Raw genomic sequence first — 20,000 nt, 5'->3', positions numbered from 1 at the left:
AAAGAACGAGTAGAAGCCAGAGAGATTGCACAACCTGCGTGGGAGCTGGAGTTGGGGCACGCCCGTACACAGCTTACAGCACCGACAGAAACGACTCTTGCTAGGCACGAACCCGTGTTTAATGTGTCGGAAGCCCAGAGGTTAATTCCAAGGTTCACAGAAGAGTCGCTAGATGAGTTCTTCAATCATTTTGAAACGGTCGCAGCGATGATGAAATGGCCAGAAGATAAATGGTCTGTGTTATTGCAACATGTGCTCTTTGAGAAGGGTTGCAGTGCTTACTTATCCTTATCTCAGGACCAGAGGATGTAGTATTAAGAAATGAAGAGGAGCATACTGCAAGTGTATCAGATGACCCCTGAATACTATAATGAAAGATTCCGAAGTTTGAAAAGGATGGGGAAAATGACTTTCTTGGATTAAGTTTATAAGGTACGATGATGTTTTAAGAGATGAACAGAGGCTGCTAACGTAAAGGAGAAGGCTGATTTAGAAGAATTGATAATACTAGAGCAGTATCTACGAGGAATTCCTGAACACATTCTAACGTACATGAGAGAGAGAGAGTTGAAGAAACTCGATAAAGCCGCTTCGCTGAGTGAAGATTATAATATTATCAGTCATAAACCCTCTTCGGACACGAAGTTTCAACTGTCGTTCCGACCAAATGTCATGTATTCGCCGAATCATGGAACCCAGTTTGGGAATAACTACGGGAACGAGTTCAACAGTAACAACAGAAGTAGCACTGATACTGTCCTTAAGCAGAATGCGATAGTACCACAGCAACAAACGTCGAATCCTCCTCCTTCAAGTATTGTAAACGGCGTACAGAAGGTCGATATTGTCTGTTTTAAGTGTGGCAAGAGAGGCCATATGAGTAAGGAATGTTGGTCAAACCAACTGAAAGCAGTGGCCAAGTGATTAAGGATAGTTTGCCTTCACAGAATGCGAAGACTAAGAAGCAATCGAGAAAGGACGGAGAGGAAAATAAACCAGCCACCATTTACAAGATGAACAGGACGAATCCAAACATCATGGATGCCTTTAAATCATATATTTATGAAGGTATGTTAGCAGCAATAGACGGGAGTGGGGTGAACCTCGGTCAGGATATTGCATGTTACAGGATGTAACCATAGTGTGGTTGTACAGGGAGTACATCCTTTGGTGGAACAGTCTCTCACAAGGGACTCAATTATTTTAAAGGGAATAGGAGGTGAGGAGGTTACCCCTATTGTCCTTTTAAAACTGTCATGTGAGTTGGTGACAGATAATTTTGACTTTGCGGTTAAGGATTCAATGGCTGTTGAAGAAGTAGCCTCCTGCTGGGTAATGAGGTTGGTGGAGCCCCGTTCATGCCTTGTCCCATTGTAACGGAGAAACCTTTGAGGTATAGTCCTATGACTGAACGCGAGTACTACCTGTATCTGGTTCCTTGTGGTGTTACGACTAGGAGTATGAAGAAGAAAGTGACTACCAGAAAAGAAGAAGAAATCGAAAGAGCGATAAACATAGAAGATTTGTTTCCCAAAGAAGAGGATTCCCTTGATAGTATGCAAGAGGAGAAGTCCCGAGTAAGCCCGAGCGAAAAGGAACGACAGTCAAGTGGACAAGAGGACCAAGAACCAATGGACCTGGAAGAAATGAATTTGGAGGATTTGTTTTCTGAAAAGGAGGATTCCCATGATGATACACAAGAAGAGAACTCAAGAGTAAGCCCGAGCGAAGAGGAATGACAGAGTACAGGACAAGAGGAAAAAGAAAAAATGGACCTGGAAGAAATTGATTTGGAGTTGTTTTCTAAAAAAGAGGATTCCTTTGATGGTGCGCAAGAGGAGAATTCCCAAGTAAGCCCAAGCGAACAGAAATGACAGACGAGAGGACAAGTGGACGAAGAAGTAAAAGAAATCGAAGGAGAAATGAACTTACAGGATTTGTTTTCCGAAGAAGTGGATTCCCTTGATGGTAAGCAAGAAGAGAAATCACTAGTAAGCATGAGTGAAAAGGAGCGACAGACGAGCAGACAAGTAAACAAAGAAGAAATGGACTTATAAGAAATAGATAATTCAACATTAGAAAAAGGACAAGTGAGTAGGAAGAGGCCGATAAGATTGCAACGGAAGGATGCAACGTTAACCGAGTTATTGTACTGTGTGGTGGACGAGACGGAGGCACAGCAGTCTCTGACCTGTTATTATCTTGAGGATGGGTTGCGTATGATGAAGCATAGACACGACGATATCCCTGGGAATGTCGACTGGGGGATATATCGGCAGATATTAATTCCCGCACCGTTGAGAAGACAGGTGATCACGGTAGTGCACAAGACAGGACATATGGGGATAAGGAAGACAACGTAGGAGATAAGGATGTGAGCCAGTTTTGTCGTACATGTCACGTATGTCAGACGGCTGAAAAGTCCAACTAGTGCATCAAGGAAGCACCCTTACGCCTGATGGAAGTACGAGGAGAACCTTACAGGAAAGGACCAAAGAAAATAATAGCAGAAAATGGAAAGATCGAGAGAAAATGGTAGGAGAATATGTCAAGGATTTGAGGAAAAGGATCAGGGAAATAAGGAAATTTTCCCTAGAAAGAATGAAGACGAGTCACTGGCGGATGAAAGAATGGTTTGGTAGGAAGGATACGAGCAGACAGGTTGCAGGACCCTTCAGCACAGGACCAGAGAAAATGTTGGCAGGAAAAAGGAAGGATCAAGAGGAAACAGACAAAGGAAATGTCAAGGATTTGAGGAAAGGAATCGGTGAGTTAAGGAAATTTTCCCTAGAAGATGTGAAAACGAGGCAAGGACCAGCGAAGAAAAGGTTTGGCATGAAAAGTACAAACAGACCGGTTAAGGTGGGATGGCAGGTGTTGGTCTACACATCGGAAAGAAGATTCCCTATCGCCAACGAGTTACAAGAACCCTTCCGGATTTTGGAGGAGAGTAGTGACCAGACCTACGTTATCGAGATATCAGGAGAAAGGAAAAATCTGAGGAAGGCCATATTAACTTCAAAACCGATACTTCAAGAAACAGATTCCACTGAGAAATTCCTTATCCAAGTGGATGCATCGGATAACGGGATTGGAGCTGTCTCCATATAAGAAGATAAGGAAGGAATTCTTCACCCTGTGTGCCTTATGTCATCAAAGATGAAGAAGAAGCAACGAGTCGACTTGACAGTTAAAACGGAACTGCTGGCGCTGATCGCAGCAATGAACAGGTTCTTAATTTACGTAAGTCGAGCACAAAATGAAGAAATTACATTGTATTCAGATCATAATCCTTCAACTTTTGTGAATATAATGAAAAATAATAATCAAAGGTTAACTAGGCGGTCATTATGTTTGCAACCATACTATATTTATGTAAAGACTATATCAGGTAAAGTTAATGAACATGTAAAGATAGCGTGGCTGCAGATTTTCTATCTCGGGCTGAACCGATGGATTCAGACCCGATATAAATAATCTTTTTTAGGGGGAGCTTTCTTATGAAGCTGGCCTAGTATAGAGTAATTATCGTAGTTTATTAATAATTTTTTTTTTATTCATATTGTTTTCATTTGTGAATTGAAGAGATGATACTCAGCCTGTAAAATGAGCCCCTCTCATGTAGATATAAGTAATATTTGTAAATTACGTAAGACTTTCGTCGGGAATTTTGTTATATTCCTTATTCAAGTTAAAATATGTAATTTACGTATTACTGTATTTTTAAAGAATTAACTTTTTACTTCACGTATGTTTGCAAAGAAGTCTTACGTAGTGTATTTGAAAGTTATGTAGGTTTCATGTGAGGAACAATGACTTAGGTAAAGTTCTTTTATGTTTTATGATGTATTGTGTCATGCTAGAGAGAGAATGTTCAGTGGCACGTGTTTTCAAAATTTCCAGATTTTCCGGTGAGAGGATGTTATCTTTTTATTATTTCGGGTCAATGGGTGGGCGTAGCTAACAGGGGAGGTCGTCTCGCGGGTGCCTTGCTGTGTATCTGAAAGTTGCTGGAAACTCTCTCTGATACGCCTTTTTAGCATTTTTATCTAGTTGGAAACTTTGATACAAATCACACACCCCCCCCCCCCCACACCCCCGCTTCAAAAACAAGTTTGAAGCTTCTGGAATTAGTCAAAATGTCATATATAGAGGACCCAAGGTTGGGTCAGAGTCAGAAACAGACAGATATAGAGACCGAGTTAGAACTGCAGCCTTCCTCTCTATCTCACATGCATTTTGGAAGTGTTCAGTGCGTTCTAGTGTGTCCTCTAATAAGTGAATCTGTGCCCCAAAGTGAATCATGTCACGCAAGACTAAAGGGTGATTTTTTTTGCAATCAGTGTATTAGGGGGAATGTGGCATTGCATAACGGTTTCTGTAAACGGCCTTGTAGGGTTTTAATGTGATCTGGTTAATTATTATTCATTTAAAGTCAAACTTAAACAATGTATTTTTTCAGAATCATTTCAAGCATTTGTATTATTTTCAATATTTCTTTTCTAAGGTTTAAGGTTAATTCAGATATAACACTTCAAGTCAAATTTTATAATTTCAGATCGTAACATTTTTCTCTTACTCTAAGTTTTGTTCAGACTTAATATTTTTCCAGTTACTTAATTCAGATATATAAATTTTTTCAAAATGTTGTGATTTATATAGAATATATTTATTTTTGTAAGGAGTGTATTATTCCAATCATCACTATTTAAGATTCGATTCCTGTTAAGAACCACAGTGAGAGTTAAATAAATGTTAATACTTAAAGATAATTACCCAGTTTAGTTTTGAGTGTGCTTAAGAGGCCTTTGAATATTCAGTGTTTTATATATTGCTGTCTGGGAGTTATTTTACGGTCTCAGAATTCGTGTACTAATGTTTTAAAGTGTAACAGTTCTAAAGTAAAAGGAAACAAGGTAATTTAGAATTTGAGAGGTTAATTAACTTGCCAGTCATAGCATATATCACATTATATGTTTGGTTCCCAGTTACGAGCCGTAGTATAGTTAACGTTGTTAATACCCAGACTTCGGGAGTCATAATCGTATAATATATTTTGGGGGCACAGGCATGAGATCCAGACATTATGGTAATATATATAAATATATATATACACACATATATATATATATATATATATATATATATATATATATATATATATATGAAGCTGGTATAGTGTAGAGTAAATACAGTAGTTTGTTAATGATTTTATTTATAATCTATATTGCTTTCATTTGTGCATTGAAGAAAAATGATACCCAGCCCGTAAAATGACCTTCTCTCATGTAGATATAAGTATTTTATTTATATTACATCAGACTTTCATCGTGAATTTCATTGTCTTCTATATTCAAGTTGGTATATGTAAATGCACGATATTATTTAAGAATTAACTTTTTATTTCGCTTATGTTTGTTACGAAGTCTTATGTAATCTATTTTGAGAGAGATGTGAGATTCGTGCAAGATATGAACAAGGGCTTAGGTAATGTTCTTTTATATTTTATGAGGTATTGCGTCATGTTTGAGAAAAAAATTTTCAGTAACATGTACTTTAGAAATTTCGCGAAAGGTCTGGTGATAGGATGTTATCTTTTTTTATTTTGGGGACAAAGGGTGGGCAGAGCTAGCTGGGAGAGTCGTCTCTCGGGTGCATTGTTGTGAATATGAGAGTTGGCTGAAAACCCTGATTTGCCTCTTGACATTTTTATCTAGTTGGAAACTCTGACACCCTTAGGAAAACTTCTGGAAATAGCAGTTAGATTTCATATAAAAGGTGGCACTAAGGTTAGGGTACATAGATAGATATTGCCGCCTGAAGCCCTCTTCCCCTCTCCCTCTCTCACTCTCGCACACAACCCAATGCATTATTTTTGAAAGAGTTCAGTACGTTTAGTTTGTCCTCCCCTAAGTGACTCTGTGCACCAAAGAAAATCGTTTGTCCAAAAGATACGTAAGATGAAACAGTGATTTATGAATTCGTTGTATTAGGCTGAGTGTTGGCAGTGTATAAAGTTTTTTTGTAAACGGCCTTGTAGGAAGAATAGATTTTGTAACATGTCAACCTTGAATATTTTATTATTCAGATTAATTTTAAGCTTTTGTATAATTTACATTGCATTATTTCTTTTCTTAATGTAAGGTTTTTTTTTCAGATATAATAGATCAAGTAAAGTCAATATAAAATTTTCAGATCGTAACATTGTCGTCTCAATCTACATTTTGTTCAGACATAATTTTTTTCCAGTGACTTATTTTATTATTATGTAAAATCTTTTCAAAGTGTTGAAATTCATATAGAATATATCTATTTTTGTAAAGAGTGTATTATGCCAATCACCATTTTTTTAGAATCAGATTCCGCTCGCATCCTGTTAAGAACCACGGTAAATATTAGATAATACTTGAGAGTAATTACCCAGTTTGATTTTGAGTGCGATTATGAGACCTTTGGATATTCAGTGTTTTATATTTTGATGTCTGGGAGTTATTTAACTGTCTCAGAATTAGTATAACAGTTTTAATGTAAAAGCAAACAAGTGAGTTTGGTATTCGAGAGGTTGAGTAACTTGCCAGTTGTAATATATATATAAAATTACATGTTTGGTTCCCAGTCACGAGCCATAGTATAATACATTTTTAGTGCCCAAACCAGGGAGCCATAATCATATAATATATATATATATATATATATATATATATATATATATATATATATATATATATATATATATATATATATATATAACCTATATACACCAGCAAATTTTCTTAACTCGGGAATCCATTATCTTCTCTTTCTCTTCCTTCATTTGTAATCTCTATGGACCCATTCTGTTATTCTCAATGTCCATATATCATGTTCTCATTATATCTCCTGCACACGATCATTTCTTTTTCTTACATATCTTAGAATATCCTCTACTTTAGTTTGCTTTCGTATCCATGTTGCTCTTTTTCTGTCTCTTAGTGTTAATCCCATCTTTATTCTTTCCCTAACTCTTTGAATTGTAACTAGCGGATGTTCTAATTTCTTAGTAAGGCTCCAAAGTTGATACTGGTAAGATCATCTGATTAAATACTTTTCATTTTAGAGAAAGTGGCAATTTACATTTCATAATCTCTTTGTTAACCAAAATCTCTTCATCCCATGCTCTTCCTTCTTTTAATTTAGGTCTCATGTCCTGTGGAAACACTTACTGTCTGTCCTAAGTGCATATATTCATTAACAATCTCTAGAGGTTCGTTCTTAACCCTTATTTGTAGTCTCTGAATTTCAATGAACACTGTCTAAGTTTTGTTTATATTCATCTTCAGTCCTACATTTCTGCTTTCTCTAATTAAAATCTTCTATCATCTGTTGCAATTTCTTCCATGATTCACTAAGTAGAAGTAAATCATCTGCAAATCTCAAGTTGTTAAGGTATTCCTCATTAATGTTAATTCCTAAATTTTCCCAATCTAAATTCTTAAAAACTTTTAAGCCTCCTGTGAATAATTTAAGAGATACGGGGTCTCCTTGTCGAACTCTGTTTCTCAATTGGAATTTTCTCACTAAATTTATGTAGTTTTATCATTGCTATACCACCCATATCTTCATGTGTTCTAGCATAAGTATCATCTATTCCTTGTCTTTGAATGGCTTTCATTACTGCTAAAGTTTTGATAGGATCATACCTATTTTTATAGTCTTTAAATACCATATATAGTGGTTTGTCATTTTCCCATTAGCTGGTTAATTAAATGGATATGACCAGTTGTTGAATATTCACTTCTAAAACGTTCCTGCTCTCTTGGTTTCTTTCCATTTTGCCTAATATGATCTTCATAAATATTTCATATATTCCTGAGAGTGAACTTATTTGGGGGGTATTTTTTTTCAGGTCTTGCGTGTCTCTTTTTGTGAGATAGTAAATAATAAAGTTTTTCCAAGCTGAAGGCATAGACCAGTTTTACAAACATTTTGTGTAAAGTTCAGCAAAATTTACTACTATGAAATGTCCTCCAAGTGTTATCAAATCACATGTTAGGCCATCTTCTGCTTTTCCTCTTTCTGTGCCCTTTATTGCTTTCTTTACTTCTACTGTTACTTTCGGTACAGACTCGGGAGTTTCATTATTTCTATTGTCAAAGTTAGGTCATACTATGATTCATGCATCATTCTCGTGATGCAGTAGTGGTGTTGAAAAAAATGCCTAGCAGCCAAACTGTAAATGCAAAACTTCACTTGTTTTCGTGCGCCAGTTTTCCAGTTGCAGTTCAGCTTTCATCAAGAAAGGATGTATGACGATGATTTACTCTACCAGGAAACTGCTGTTTTATTATTAAATCAATAAAATTATCACCATCATTACAAGTATGACTATTATTATAATTAAAATAAAATGAAGTGTTGATCCTTCTCCATTCAATGGTAGACAGCGAGTTAGCCATTGTAACTGGAGAGCAGAGCATTATGTCCTTTACCGTTGAACGCTGTCCAAACAACACTAAGCACTGCCACTGCAACAGTGAGAAATCGGGACGGGACGGCCCATCAACACGTTAGTGGTATGGTTTCTTGTTGAAAAAGTAGTTTTTCAACACATCCAATACTGCGCGCATCATGAATCATAGTCTGTACTTGACTTTAGGCTACATTTTATATCCCTATTGTATAGCATTGTATAAAAATCCTCTGCAATTTTCATATTTTTATCACTCCATCTCTCTGTTGACATATCCATTTTCATCCGTTAAAACAAATGTCTGTTGGCACCTTATTCCAAGTCTTCTTTTCATTTACTTGATGCTTTTTCCCTTTTTAGTGTTTTCTCAATTTTGGTCTGATTGTGTTTACGAATTTCTTGGGTTTTTAGTTTGTTTATTGTTTTGGATAGTTCTGCTAATTCTGGATTTTACCCTCATTTCCAATCTTTTCATCATTAGGTTGTTGGTGTTTTCTGATAGTTTTCCTTGATCTTGTTTTGGAGCTTTTCAATCAATCTCTTGTGCTGATTCCAGTACAAATTTTGTTAAATTACTGTACATTTCTTCTTCATTTCTTTTAATTTCACCACGTAGCTACGAGTACCTATTTGTATTGCTAAACTTAATTCTATCATACTTTTCTCTTATTACAGAAGGGCTTATTTTCGTTCTTAAAATTCGTTTTTTCCTTCTTTCCTTAGATCTAGACAAATTTTACTTCTCAATTCTATGGTCGCTTGACTTTAATTTGTTAAACATTGTTACGTCTTTCACTATATTAACTTTCTCTCTGGAAATATAATCTATTTCGTTTTTCTGTTCGAGTTTTGGGCTTCATGTCTATTTCTATGTATAACTTTCTTTTTCTTTTTATAAAAATGTGTTCATAATTATTAGATTGTTTGTTACTTTCCTGTTATTGCCCCACCACAATACTATTTTCACGTTATCGCACCACCACTCCTAAAAGTAATAAAACAAATGTATTAAACAACATAAATGTATTGTAAACATGAACATCTTTTCTACATGAATATAATTGAAAACCAAACGAACTAAAAAATATTTAATCTGTAGGTGGATAAAATTCAACCATATTCGAAAGAATTCCTTTAAATATATTACCACCAAATGTAATTGAAGATGACTGACGCCAAAGAAACTGTGCTAATTATCCAGGTAGCATCTCTCGATTAGTTCCACATTGCCTCTTGTTTCTGACCTTTGCAGAACGCCACAGACACTCAATATGTTGGGTATGACCTTCCACTGTCAGGATCCACAAAATTGTGGCTGTGATTTATTGTCTGATGCTGGTATTTCGACACTCCTTTAAGACACTCCTTGATCCTGAATTGTACGATATGCACGCCATTCATCAGAAAATATTGTCGTCCCAGGACGTATGTATTTATTTATGAGCGGAATTAGAGTACTTGTTGAGCTATCTGTAACAGCTAGCATGGATACTTCCTTGGTTTCAATGCAAATTCCTCCAAACACCCACTGTTGTGGAAGAATTCGACCGACATAATTCTTCCTCTTGGCAAACAATGCTTCATCTATCTCCACATGCATACCTGGTCCTCCGATTACAACAGGATTTCTAAGAAGCTTCCAAGGACATACCTCTCGCATGTAATTGTTCCAGTCAACCGTTGTGATTTTATTCATTCCAAGTTCTCTCTCGCAATGTTTTAGTGAAGTCAGCTTATACGCCCATGAATAAATGAAGAGAATTATATCCTCATAAGGCACCTTGAAGTAGCAAGCCAATTATTCGTTCGAATTCCTTTCTCCTTTCTACAGTCCCTTTTGGGACAACGCCACCGATTCATGTTTCCTCTTCCAAAAAAAATAACTTTATTAAGTGCCCATTTGCACATTTTGGCATCAAATGCACATTTTGTAACCATTTTATGCATTTCTCTTCGTTGTCAAATTTTCGAATGAGCGTCTTTGAATTATCCATTTATGGGCTTCTTATATCTGATAAAAAAACTGTTGTAAAATAAAAAAATAAAAAAAAAATAAAAATGAGAAAAAAATAATGTTAATATCAAGAAATTAGTAGTGGTGCAATAACAAGAAAATAGTATTGGGGCTTTATCGGAAATTAGTGGTGAGGCAATAATAAGAAAGTACCGATTTTTTTCCTTTTTCCAGCAAATTTTACGAGCCTGTCTCTTGTGTTGTTTTTTTGTGCCGGCTCCTAATTTGCCTTCTTTTGATCTATTTTACACAAAAGTCACCCTAAACAAAGGCAAATAGAGTCTTATGTTTTTGTTTTAAGATATAACCAGATCTACAGAAAATGGGATGTTGTTGGTGCACATGTTGGAAGATCCTCATTTTACGCTTTAATTTAGTTGGATAATCAATCCTGCAATTCGATCTCTTATACAATGAAATTATTCTATGTTACCTCCACGATTTTTATTAATAAGAAAACCGATTCCGTTTCTTTGTTCCTTTTATGTCATCTGAAGCAAAGGATATGACCCACTTCGAACTCGATATATGATTCCCCAGTTATTCTAATATCCTTCAATCCTATTATATCCCAATTTATTTATTTCAGCTCTTCTAGTTCTACAACCAGATCTCATTCCCTAGACACGGTCCTGACATTGAACAGTACGTTGCGAGGTTCAGTTTACAAAGGTGGCTTTTTCTATTACACACACACACACACACACACATAAATAAATAAATATATATATATATATATATATATATATATATATATATATATATATATGATAAATTTTTGCACATTTAAACGTGTTTCTTTCATATTTCAAATAAGCCATATATATTAATACATTAAAGTCTGAATTCTCTTAACGACCTCGGGATCAGAGCCCCAGGCGGAACCGCCCAAAGACTATAATATCGGACCGGCGGGGATTTGAACCCTCGTCCAGGATATCTGTATGCCAGTGACCATACCACTCAGCCACGAAGAAAGATAAAAGTCAATGGCAATTCTTCTGTACATATACCTGTCAAATTCAGGTTTTCTGTACTTAGAATTGAAATCAACCCATCTTCACCAGCGTAGCTAATTGGTAGGTTTGGGATTTGGCATTCGATTAATGATAAATTTTTGCTCATTTAAACGTGTTTCTTTCATATTTCAAATAAGCCATATATATTAATACATTAAAGTCTGGATTCTCTTAACGACCTCGGGATCAGAGCCCCAGGCGGAACCGCCCAAAGACTATAATATCGGACCGGCGGGGATTTGAACCCTCGTCCAGGATATCTGTATGCCAGTGACCATACCACTCAGCCACGAAGAAAGATAAAAGTCAATGGCAATTCTTCTGTACATATACCTGTCAAATTCAGGTTTTCTGTACTTAGAATTGAAATCAACCCATCTTCACCATCGTAGCTAATTGGTAGGTTTGGGACTTGGCATTCGATTAATGATAAATATTTGCACATTTAAACGTGTTTCTTTCATATTTCAAATAAGCCATATATATTAATACATTAAAGTCTGGATTCTCTTAACGACCTCGGGATCAGAGCCCCAGGCGGAACCGCCCAAAGACTATAATATCGGACCGGCGGGGATTTGAACCCTCGTCCAGGATATCTGTATGCCAGTGACCATACCACTCAGCCACGAAGAAAGATAAAAGTCAATGGCAATTTTTCTGTACATATACCTGTCAAATTCAGGTTTTTTGTACTTAGAATTGAAATCAACCCATCTTCACCATCGTACCTAATTGGTAGGTTTATCATTAATTGAATGCCAAGTCCCAAACCTACCAATTAGCTACGATGGTGAAGATGGGTTGATTTCAATTCTAAGTACAGAAAACCTGAATATATATATATATATAAATATTTTTATATTTCTATATATATTCATATATATATGTGTGGATATTATTATAATGTGTGGTTCCTTGGTCTGGGCACTAACAAAATATATTATAATGTATGGATCCCGTGTCTGAGCACCCAAAATATATCATACAATTATGACTCCCGAAGTCTGGGCATTAAGAAAATATACTATACTATGGCTCGTGACTGGGAACCAAACATATAATATCATATATACTACGACTGGCAATTTAATCAACCTCTCCAATTCCAATTTACCTTGTTTCCTTTTACTTTAGAACTGTTACACTTTAAAATATTAGTACACGAATTCTGAGACCGTTAAATAACTCCCAGACAGCAATACATAAAACACTGAATATCCAAAGGTCTCTCAAGTACACTCAAAACTAAACTGGGTAATTACCTTTCAGTATTAATATCACATATTAAACTTTCACTGTGGTTCCTAACAGGAATCGAGCTGAGACTGGTCTTAAATAGTGATGATTGAAATAATACACTAGTTACAAAAATAAATATATTCTCTATGAATTACAACACTTTGAAAGAATTGACACAATGATAAATTAATTCACTGGAAAAAATTAAATCAGAACAAAAGGTAGAATATGACAAAAACGTTACGATCTGAAATTATATAACTTGACTTGAACTATTATATCTGAATGAACCTTAACCTAAGAATAGAAATAATGCAATGAAAATGATACAAATGCTTGAAATAATCTGAAATAATACAATGTTTAAGTTTGACTCTTTATGAAAAATAGCTAACCATATCACTTTTCAAACCTACTCTGCTACAGGGCCTTTTGCAAAATTCGTTATACAATGTCAACACTCACCATAATACAATGAATACAATAATCACCTTTTAGTCTTGCGTGACACACAATTTGCTCTGGGGCACAGATTCGCAGAGGAGAGGACGCATTAGAATGCACTGAACCCTTTTGAAATACACTGGGTTTCAAGTGGGAGAGAAAGAGTGGGGGGAAGACTGCGGTTCTAACTCGATCTCTATGTCAGTCTGTCTCTGTCTCTGTCTCTAACCCACCCTTGGGTCACCTATATATGAAATTTGGCTAATTCTAGAAGCTTCCCGGATCCAGTTCTGGTAGCGTGGGGGGTTGTGGCAAGCGTCAAATTTGCCAAATATTACTCTCCCAAACACTATACGTACTCTATGCCAGACACTCACCCATTGTCCCCGAATTAAAAAAAAAGTTAACCTCCTCTCACCGGCATTTCACGAACATTCTAAACACGGGGATAAGAACATTCCACTGAACATTCTCTCTCTAATATGATGCAATACATTAGTAGTCATAAAATGGCCACACAGGCTCACCCAGAAATGAGGGTATGGCCACAGCGGCTCACCCGGAAATGAAGGTATGGCCAGAGGGGCTCACCCGGAAGTAACCCGATGCCCGCTGAGGGTCACTGTGTACGGGAGTGTAGTATTATTTAAAGTTTTTTGTTTACAAACATTGATTTCAAGGTCGTGTGGTTCGTAATGACATATGTATGTGACGGGGGGTATAAGTTTTTGTTTACAAACATTGATTTGAAGGTCGTACGGTACGTAATGGCGTATTTACGTGACCGGGAACTGTGTCACTATTAAAGGGAATTTGTTTACAAAACATTGAGGACGTAACCATTTGTTATTATCACCAAACTCTTCGTAATGACGTACGTACGTGTTTATACGTGTTTATACGTGTCCAGGAACTGTTTACCCAACCTTGAGGACGTAAACATAGTGTGCTGCTATTAAAGGGAATTTGTTTGCAAACATAATTATTATTATTATTATTATTATTATTATTATTATTATTATTATTATTATTATTAATAATAATAATAATAATAATAATAATAATAATAGCACCTGTCCCAACCCGCACTGGACGTGTAATCTCATACTCTAGGCAAAGCCCCCAGTCCCCTTAAGCACCTGCCCCAATCTGCACCAGACGTGTAATCTCATACTCTAGGGAAATCCCCGAGTCCGCTTACTCTTTTTACTCACATTTCTAGATTCTGAAATAGTTTGGAGTGAGAAAATTCTGAAATTTCTACTCAAATACTTCCTTCAATTTATATCATGGTCTTTTATATCATGGTCTTTTTTACTCCACCTTTTTACTGAAAAGACCATTCCATTTAGAGGATATTGACTAATACTGAAGGCAGTATTTGAGTAAAAATTTCAGAATTTTCTCACTCCAAACTATTTCAGAATCGAGAAATGTGAGTAAAAAGAGTGGAATTGACGCTATAATTGTAAAATTCCTTGTAAAAAATTATCGGAGTATGGAAATGCTTCCCCCATAAACGCATCAGGCAAACAATAAGGATATAACACTTACAAATAAGTAAATGTATACAATGAAATACCTGTAGTAGTAAAAAACGAAAACTGAAAGTATAACGCATTGGCAACTTCCATGGTGTAAAATAAACGCGAACCTGAAAGAAAATACCGGTACGTACCATGTGATGATGCGGAGGTGCGGGTATGAAATTGTTCAAAGGTCGCGCACGCGCCCTCCCTCGTTGCTTAGAATTTCGCTCATTACCGCAAATGTCTCGCTAAACATTATCCGGCCTGTGATGTCAGGACTTATATCATAAAATTCAGTCTTCATTCTACTATACGGTAGACTAAAGCATAATAGCAGCATAACTCAGAATCATAATTATGATTAAGATCAGCTTTCACTATTATTATATGGTAGGAGACTCAGTCATTTTATTTCTGGAGTGAGGTTGGTCACTAAATGCACTGAATTGTGAGCAGTGAGTAACAAATATTGTACGTGGCGAAAAAATTCTGTGTCTCCGCTTTGTTTCATGTACTGTACACTTAGGAAGTATATCAGTAGTGGTAAGTTGCATAGAACTAATGTTATAGTATTAAGAGATATCCTTAATTTATTTCAGAAATGGAATTCAATGAATATATGTAACGCATGCAATGAAAATATGCAATGCATGCCGAGAGATTTATAGCGGAATGCAGTCTGTAAATGCGCTTGTTTCATTGAACTAATCTCACATTTCAGTTTACACAGATGTTTTTACTGTGAATAATTTACACACGATGAAAAGTGTACCGGCCATTTACCGGTATCACGGGAGCGGTGACCCGTAAAATCTAACTCACCACCCTCCGAAAAATCCACCTCAAAAATTCTCCCTACAAAATTGCCGCTTAACTAAATTTCCACCCCACCAAATTTTCTCTCTTTAAATTTTCACTACACCAAAATTACACCCTTCGCCCAACCAATACATTTCAATGTTAAGCTTTTTTTACCCTGTTTATTCTATTGTGAGTTGTTACCTATCTCTGCAATTAAAGATAATGATTTTAAAATGTTATCAAAGTACACAAATAAAAATTTACAATTCTTCCATTTTATAATGTCACACTTCTTTTTTTTTCGATAGCAGCGTATTTTTTTCTTTTCTTTGCCGAGTATCTGCGCCTAATATACGTAACTTTTGCTTGTGTCATAGTTTCATTCTTGGGCAGGTCCCTCACAATTTCCATAAATTAGTGTGAATCAGAGTAATAGAAGACTGAATAGCATCCAGAGTTCTTCACATTGCCTCTCATGGCATTTATACCTCTTTGGCTCTCAATTCCTCATTAGGTAAAGCAAGTGAAGGACTACTAACGGTAGCAAGTATAACCGGCTTACTTGAATTATAGTCATTGTGAAAACGGAGACGACAACCATTGTAGAATTTTTCACAACGTCAATGGGTTCTTGTTTTAACACATTGTTTTTATGCTTCTCGTTTATGTAATTTTCTTTGTCACTTCGTTTTCCTTTCAAGGAAGAAATGTACGAGAGGGACATGATTGCAAAATAAATAAATAAATAAATGAACTTTCTAAGACAATGATAAGAAAGCAACTTAAATTTAGATGGAATGCAATTTTTAGTACTGTATATAGTTTCACTTAAAATATACAATTTATTTTGAGAAAAATAATCGCTTAGCTCATGTGATTAAAGCTTTGTTTGCTTATTAGGTTGGGGGGGGGGTGAAAAGTGGTAGGGGGATGAAAATAGAGGGGAGAAAGTTTCTTGGAGTAGTAATTTTGTCACGGACATGGGTCAGGATCTTGAAAGGTGAAGGAACCGCAAACAGGACCAATGTATTTATCCACTGATGGATAGTTTGATTCTTAGGTTACAATATTCTGCAAAACGTTATTCATTACTTACCCAAGCAATATTAGAAAAATGATGGGTATTACATTGTATGTGATATTAGAGAGTATATGATGTCAAATGTTGCATAAAAAAGCATAAGCAAAATATATATAAAGTCATAGTGAAGATTTTCTCAAATGTTTCCCATGGGTGTAAGTGCCACGTATATCTGTAAATTAATAGCCGATCACTAAAGAGACGTGGCATGTTTGTGCTTGAGGATTTATCATAACAAGCTACAAAAAGTGTGCTCGTGAAATTTATCCCAAATCTTACTACTTCATTTTCATTACCCTAAAACTAGAGTCTTACGGCTAAGGAAGTAACCTTCCATTATAGATCGTAAAGAAATAAAAAAAAAAAAAATCAAAAGAGTTGTAATTACTTCGAGCTAAGATGATGATTGGACGCTGAAGTTTCTGTCATGAAGAATGAAGCAAGAATAATGTCACATTATCGAGTCGACAATCACTTTGTTATCTACAAATCAAACATAAGCGACTCGTTCGGTCACTATCTCTTGTACTCAAATATTGGGAAAGATCAAGGAGGTAGCAGATACAAAAGGACAGAGGGAAAAAAATGCCTTATCACGACTGAACTAAACATTCATTAACTGTATTCCCTCCTAATTCCCAGTTTTAACCAGTGCTAATCCCGAAACATTACTAAAGTAATGTGTAATGATGGATAGAGAGGGGGTGGCCGCTAAATTTCTATCTAATCTAACATAGCGGGCTGTTTGATGATCCATTTTTTTTTTCACACATTGCTTACTTGAATCTTCAAAAAGTAATATCTGGTTTCTTCTTTGAAGAGACAATCTACCATTCCATTTGAATTAGGCATAATACCGAACTGAAGTATCTTAGTCATAATCAGTTTTTCGGAGAACCCAACAACTTGCCCCAATTCAGTAAGGGGAGACGAGAAGAGGCGTAGAAAAGAATGACCAATTCTTTCCATATTCGACTCTCTCCTCATACCCCAGACAAGACTGAGATTACCAAATAATTCCTCTTTGCTTAAACGATTTTCATTAATATAAAAAGAAGTCAGATCCACTCTGATTTTGGAGAAACTTCCTCTTCGCTTAAACTCTGATTTTGGAATAACATACACGATTGCAATACTGGATTTTATAACAAGTAAGGAATAGATAAGTGTGTGTGTGTGTGTGTGTATGTGTGTGTGTGTGTGCGCGCGCACGCGCTTGTGTATGTTTGTGAAGGATATTAGATGGTAAAGAGTTGACATATGTGGAACTAATTTTCATATATCCCTTAACATACGTCTTTAGTGATAGGGATAGCATAAAACATCCACATATCTTTCATTTCATATTCGAAAGTTCGTAAAATTATACGGCAACGGAACATAATCAATAATATGATTAGCTGTTTTGCCAAGGAATAAAGATTAAACTCTTCAATTTCTAAAAGGGATAAAGTAAATGTATATTGTTGATTGTTTTTTTCTCTCATCAATAAAGTAAACCGTGCACTACAATCGAATAAAATGAAATATATTGTTATTGTTATCATTAATACCGTCAGATTTTTTTTCCCACTAAATGCTATGTCTTTATTCACGAAATGTTATTTTGCATGTATGCTTCGTATAACAAAAGAAACTAAGTTGTAATACGTTTTTTATTCCCCATATCTGTCAATGTAAGTGATTATTACCCATATATGTTAATGTAAGCGAAAGGCCTTAAAACAAATGGACTAAAAGATGAGAGAGAGAGAGAGAGAGAGAGAGAGAGAGAGAGAGAGAGAGAGAGAGAGAGAGAGAGAGAGAGAGAGAGAGAGAGAGAGACACATCCAAAATAATTATTTCCACACACACACACACACACGTGTCAATTCCCCGAAAATTTTTCTCATCTTTACTACGAGGCATTACAATCTTTCGGCTTAACTTATGACCACCTAATTCATTATGATTGCTACAGCCATGGTCGAGCAGTCATCGCGTTTAATTTCAAACCTGAAATGGTGTTGATGGATACGCTGGAAGTAGAGAAAAATTTTTTGTGAGAGAATAATATCTCCTTCCTGATAACTATAATTTCTTGCTTTTCTTGCTTTGATTATTTTACAGTAATTTTGACGTTTCCTTCAAATAAACAAATATTAAGTACTATGTTTCTTATATTATCTACCCACATATTTTGGTGTGTGTGTGTGTGTGTGTGTGTGTGTGAGTATGAAGCCATCTTAGCGTTATCCTCAAATATGCCAGGGTAACAGTTGGAAGGTCAAACACCTTCTCTGAAGAGAGAGAGAGAGAGAGAGAGAGAGAGAGAGAGAGAGAGAGAGAGAGAGAGAGAGAGAGAGAGAGCGGGTTGAGATAGGTGCTTAGCCCTATCTACGGGTGGAGAACGGAAGACGAAGGGTTAGACCTTTGACCGGAGGGGAATTGGACTCGGGTGTAGAGACTGTGCATGTTTTACCCCTATCATTACAAATAGCCCAGGTGGGACAACGGGACCGGTGGTAAGCGGACTCGGGGATTTCCCTAGAGTATGAGATTACACGTCTGGTGCAGATTGGGGCAGGTGCTTAAGGGGACTGGGGGCTTTGCCTAGAGTATGAGATTACACGTCCAGTGCGGGTTGGGACAGGTGCTATTATTATTATTATTATTATTATTATTATTATTAATAATAATAATAATAATAATAATAATAATAATAATAATAATAATTATAATGTTTGCAAACAAATTCCCTTTAATAGCAGCACACTATGTTTACGTCCTCAAGGTTGGGTAAACAGTTCCTGGACACGTATAAACCCGTATAAACACGTATGTACGTCATTACGAAGAGTTGGGTGATAATAACAAATGGTTACGTCCTCAATGTTTTGTAAACAAATTCCCTTTAATATTGACACAGTTCCCGGTCACGTAAATACGCCATTACGTACCATACGACCTTCAAATCAATGTTTGTAAAAAAAAACTTATACCCCCCGTCACTCACGTACATATGTCATTACGAACCGCACGACCTTGAAATCAATGTTTGTAAACAAAAAACTTTAAATAATACTACACTTCCGTACACAGTGACCCTCAGCGGGCATCGGGTTACTTCCGGGTGAGCCCCTCTGGCCATACCTTCATTTCCGGGTGAGCCGCTGTGGCCATACCCTCATTTCCGGTTGAGCCTGTGTGGCCATTTTATGACTACTTACATTATAAAATATAAAAGAACATTACCTAAGACCTTGTTCCTATCTTGCATGAATCCTGCAAAATTTTTCAAATAGACTACGTAAGATTTTTTAGCAAACATAAGTGAAATAAAAAGTTAATTCTTTACAAAAATTACGTAAATTACATATTTTAACTTGAATAAAGAATATAATGAAATTCATGACAAAAGCCTTACGTAATTTACATATAA

The 20,000-nt window shown here is 36.0% G+C and overlaps 1 protein-coding gene across 1 annotated transcript in view; it reads left to right on the top strand.

The window, feature by feature from the left end:
- LOC137653847 (uncharacterized) overlaps window positions 1–20,000 on the top strand; it is an 829,144-nt gene that overhangs the window by 760,850 nt on the left and 48,294 nt on the right. The window contains exon 81 of the mRNA XM_068387498.1: window positions 1,316–1,715. Coding sequence (XP_068243599.1) covers window positions 1,316–1,715 — 400 coding nt within the window. The remainder of the gene's footprint in view (window positions 1–1,315; window positions 1,716–20,000) is intronic.

Source organism: Palaemon carinicauda, chromosome 14 (assembly GCF_036898095.1).
Source record: "Palaemon carinicauda isolate YSFRI2023 chromosome 14, ASM3689809v2, whole genome shotgun sequence".
Classification (NCBI taxonomy): Eukaryota; Metazoa; Arthropoda; class Malacostraca; order Decapoda; family Palaemonidae; genus Palaemon; species Palaemon carinicauda.
This window is presented reverse-complemented; position numbering and strand designations above follow the sequence as displayed.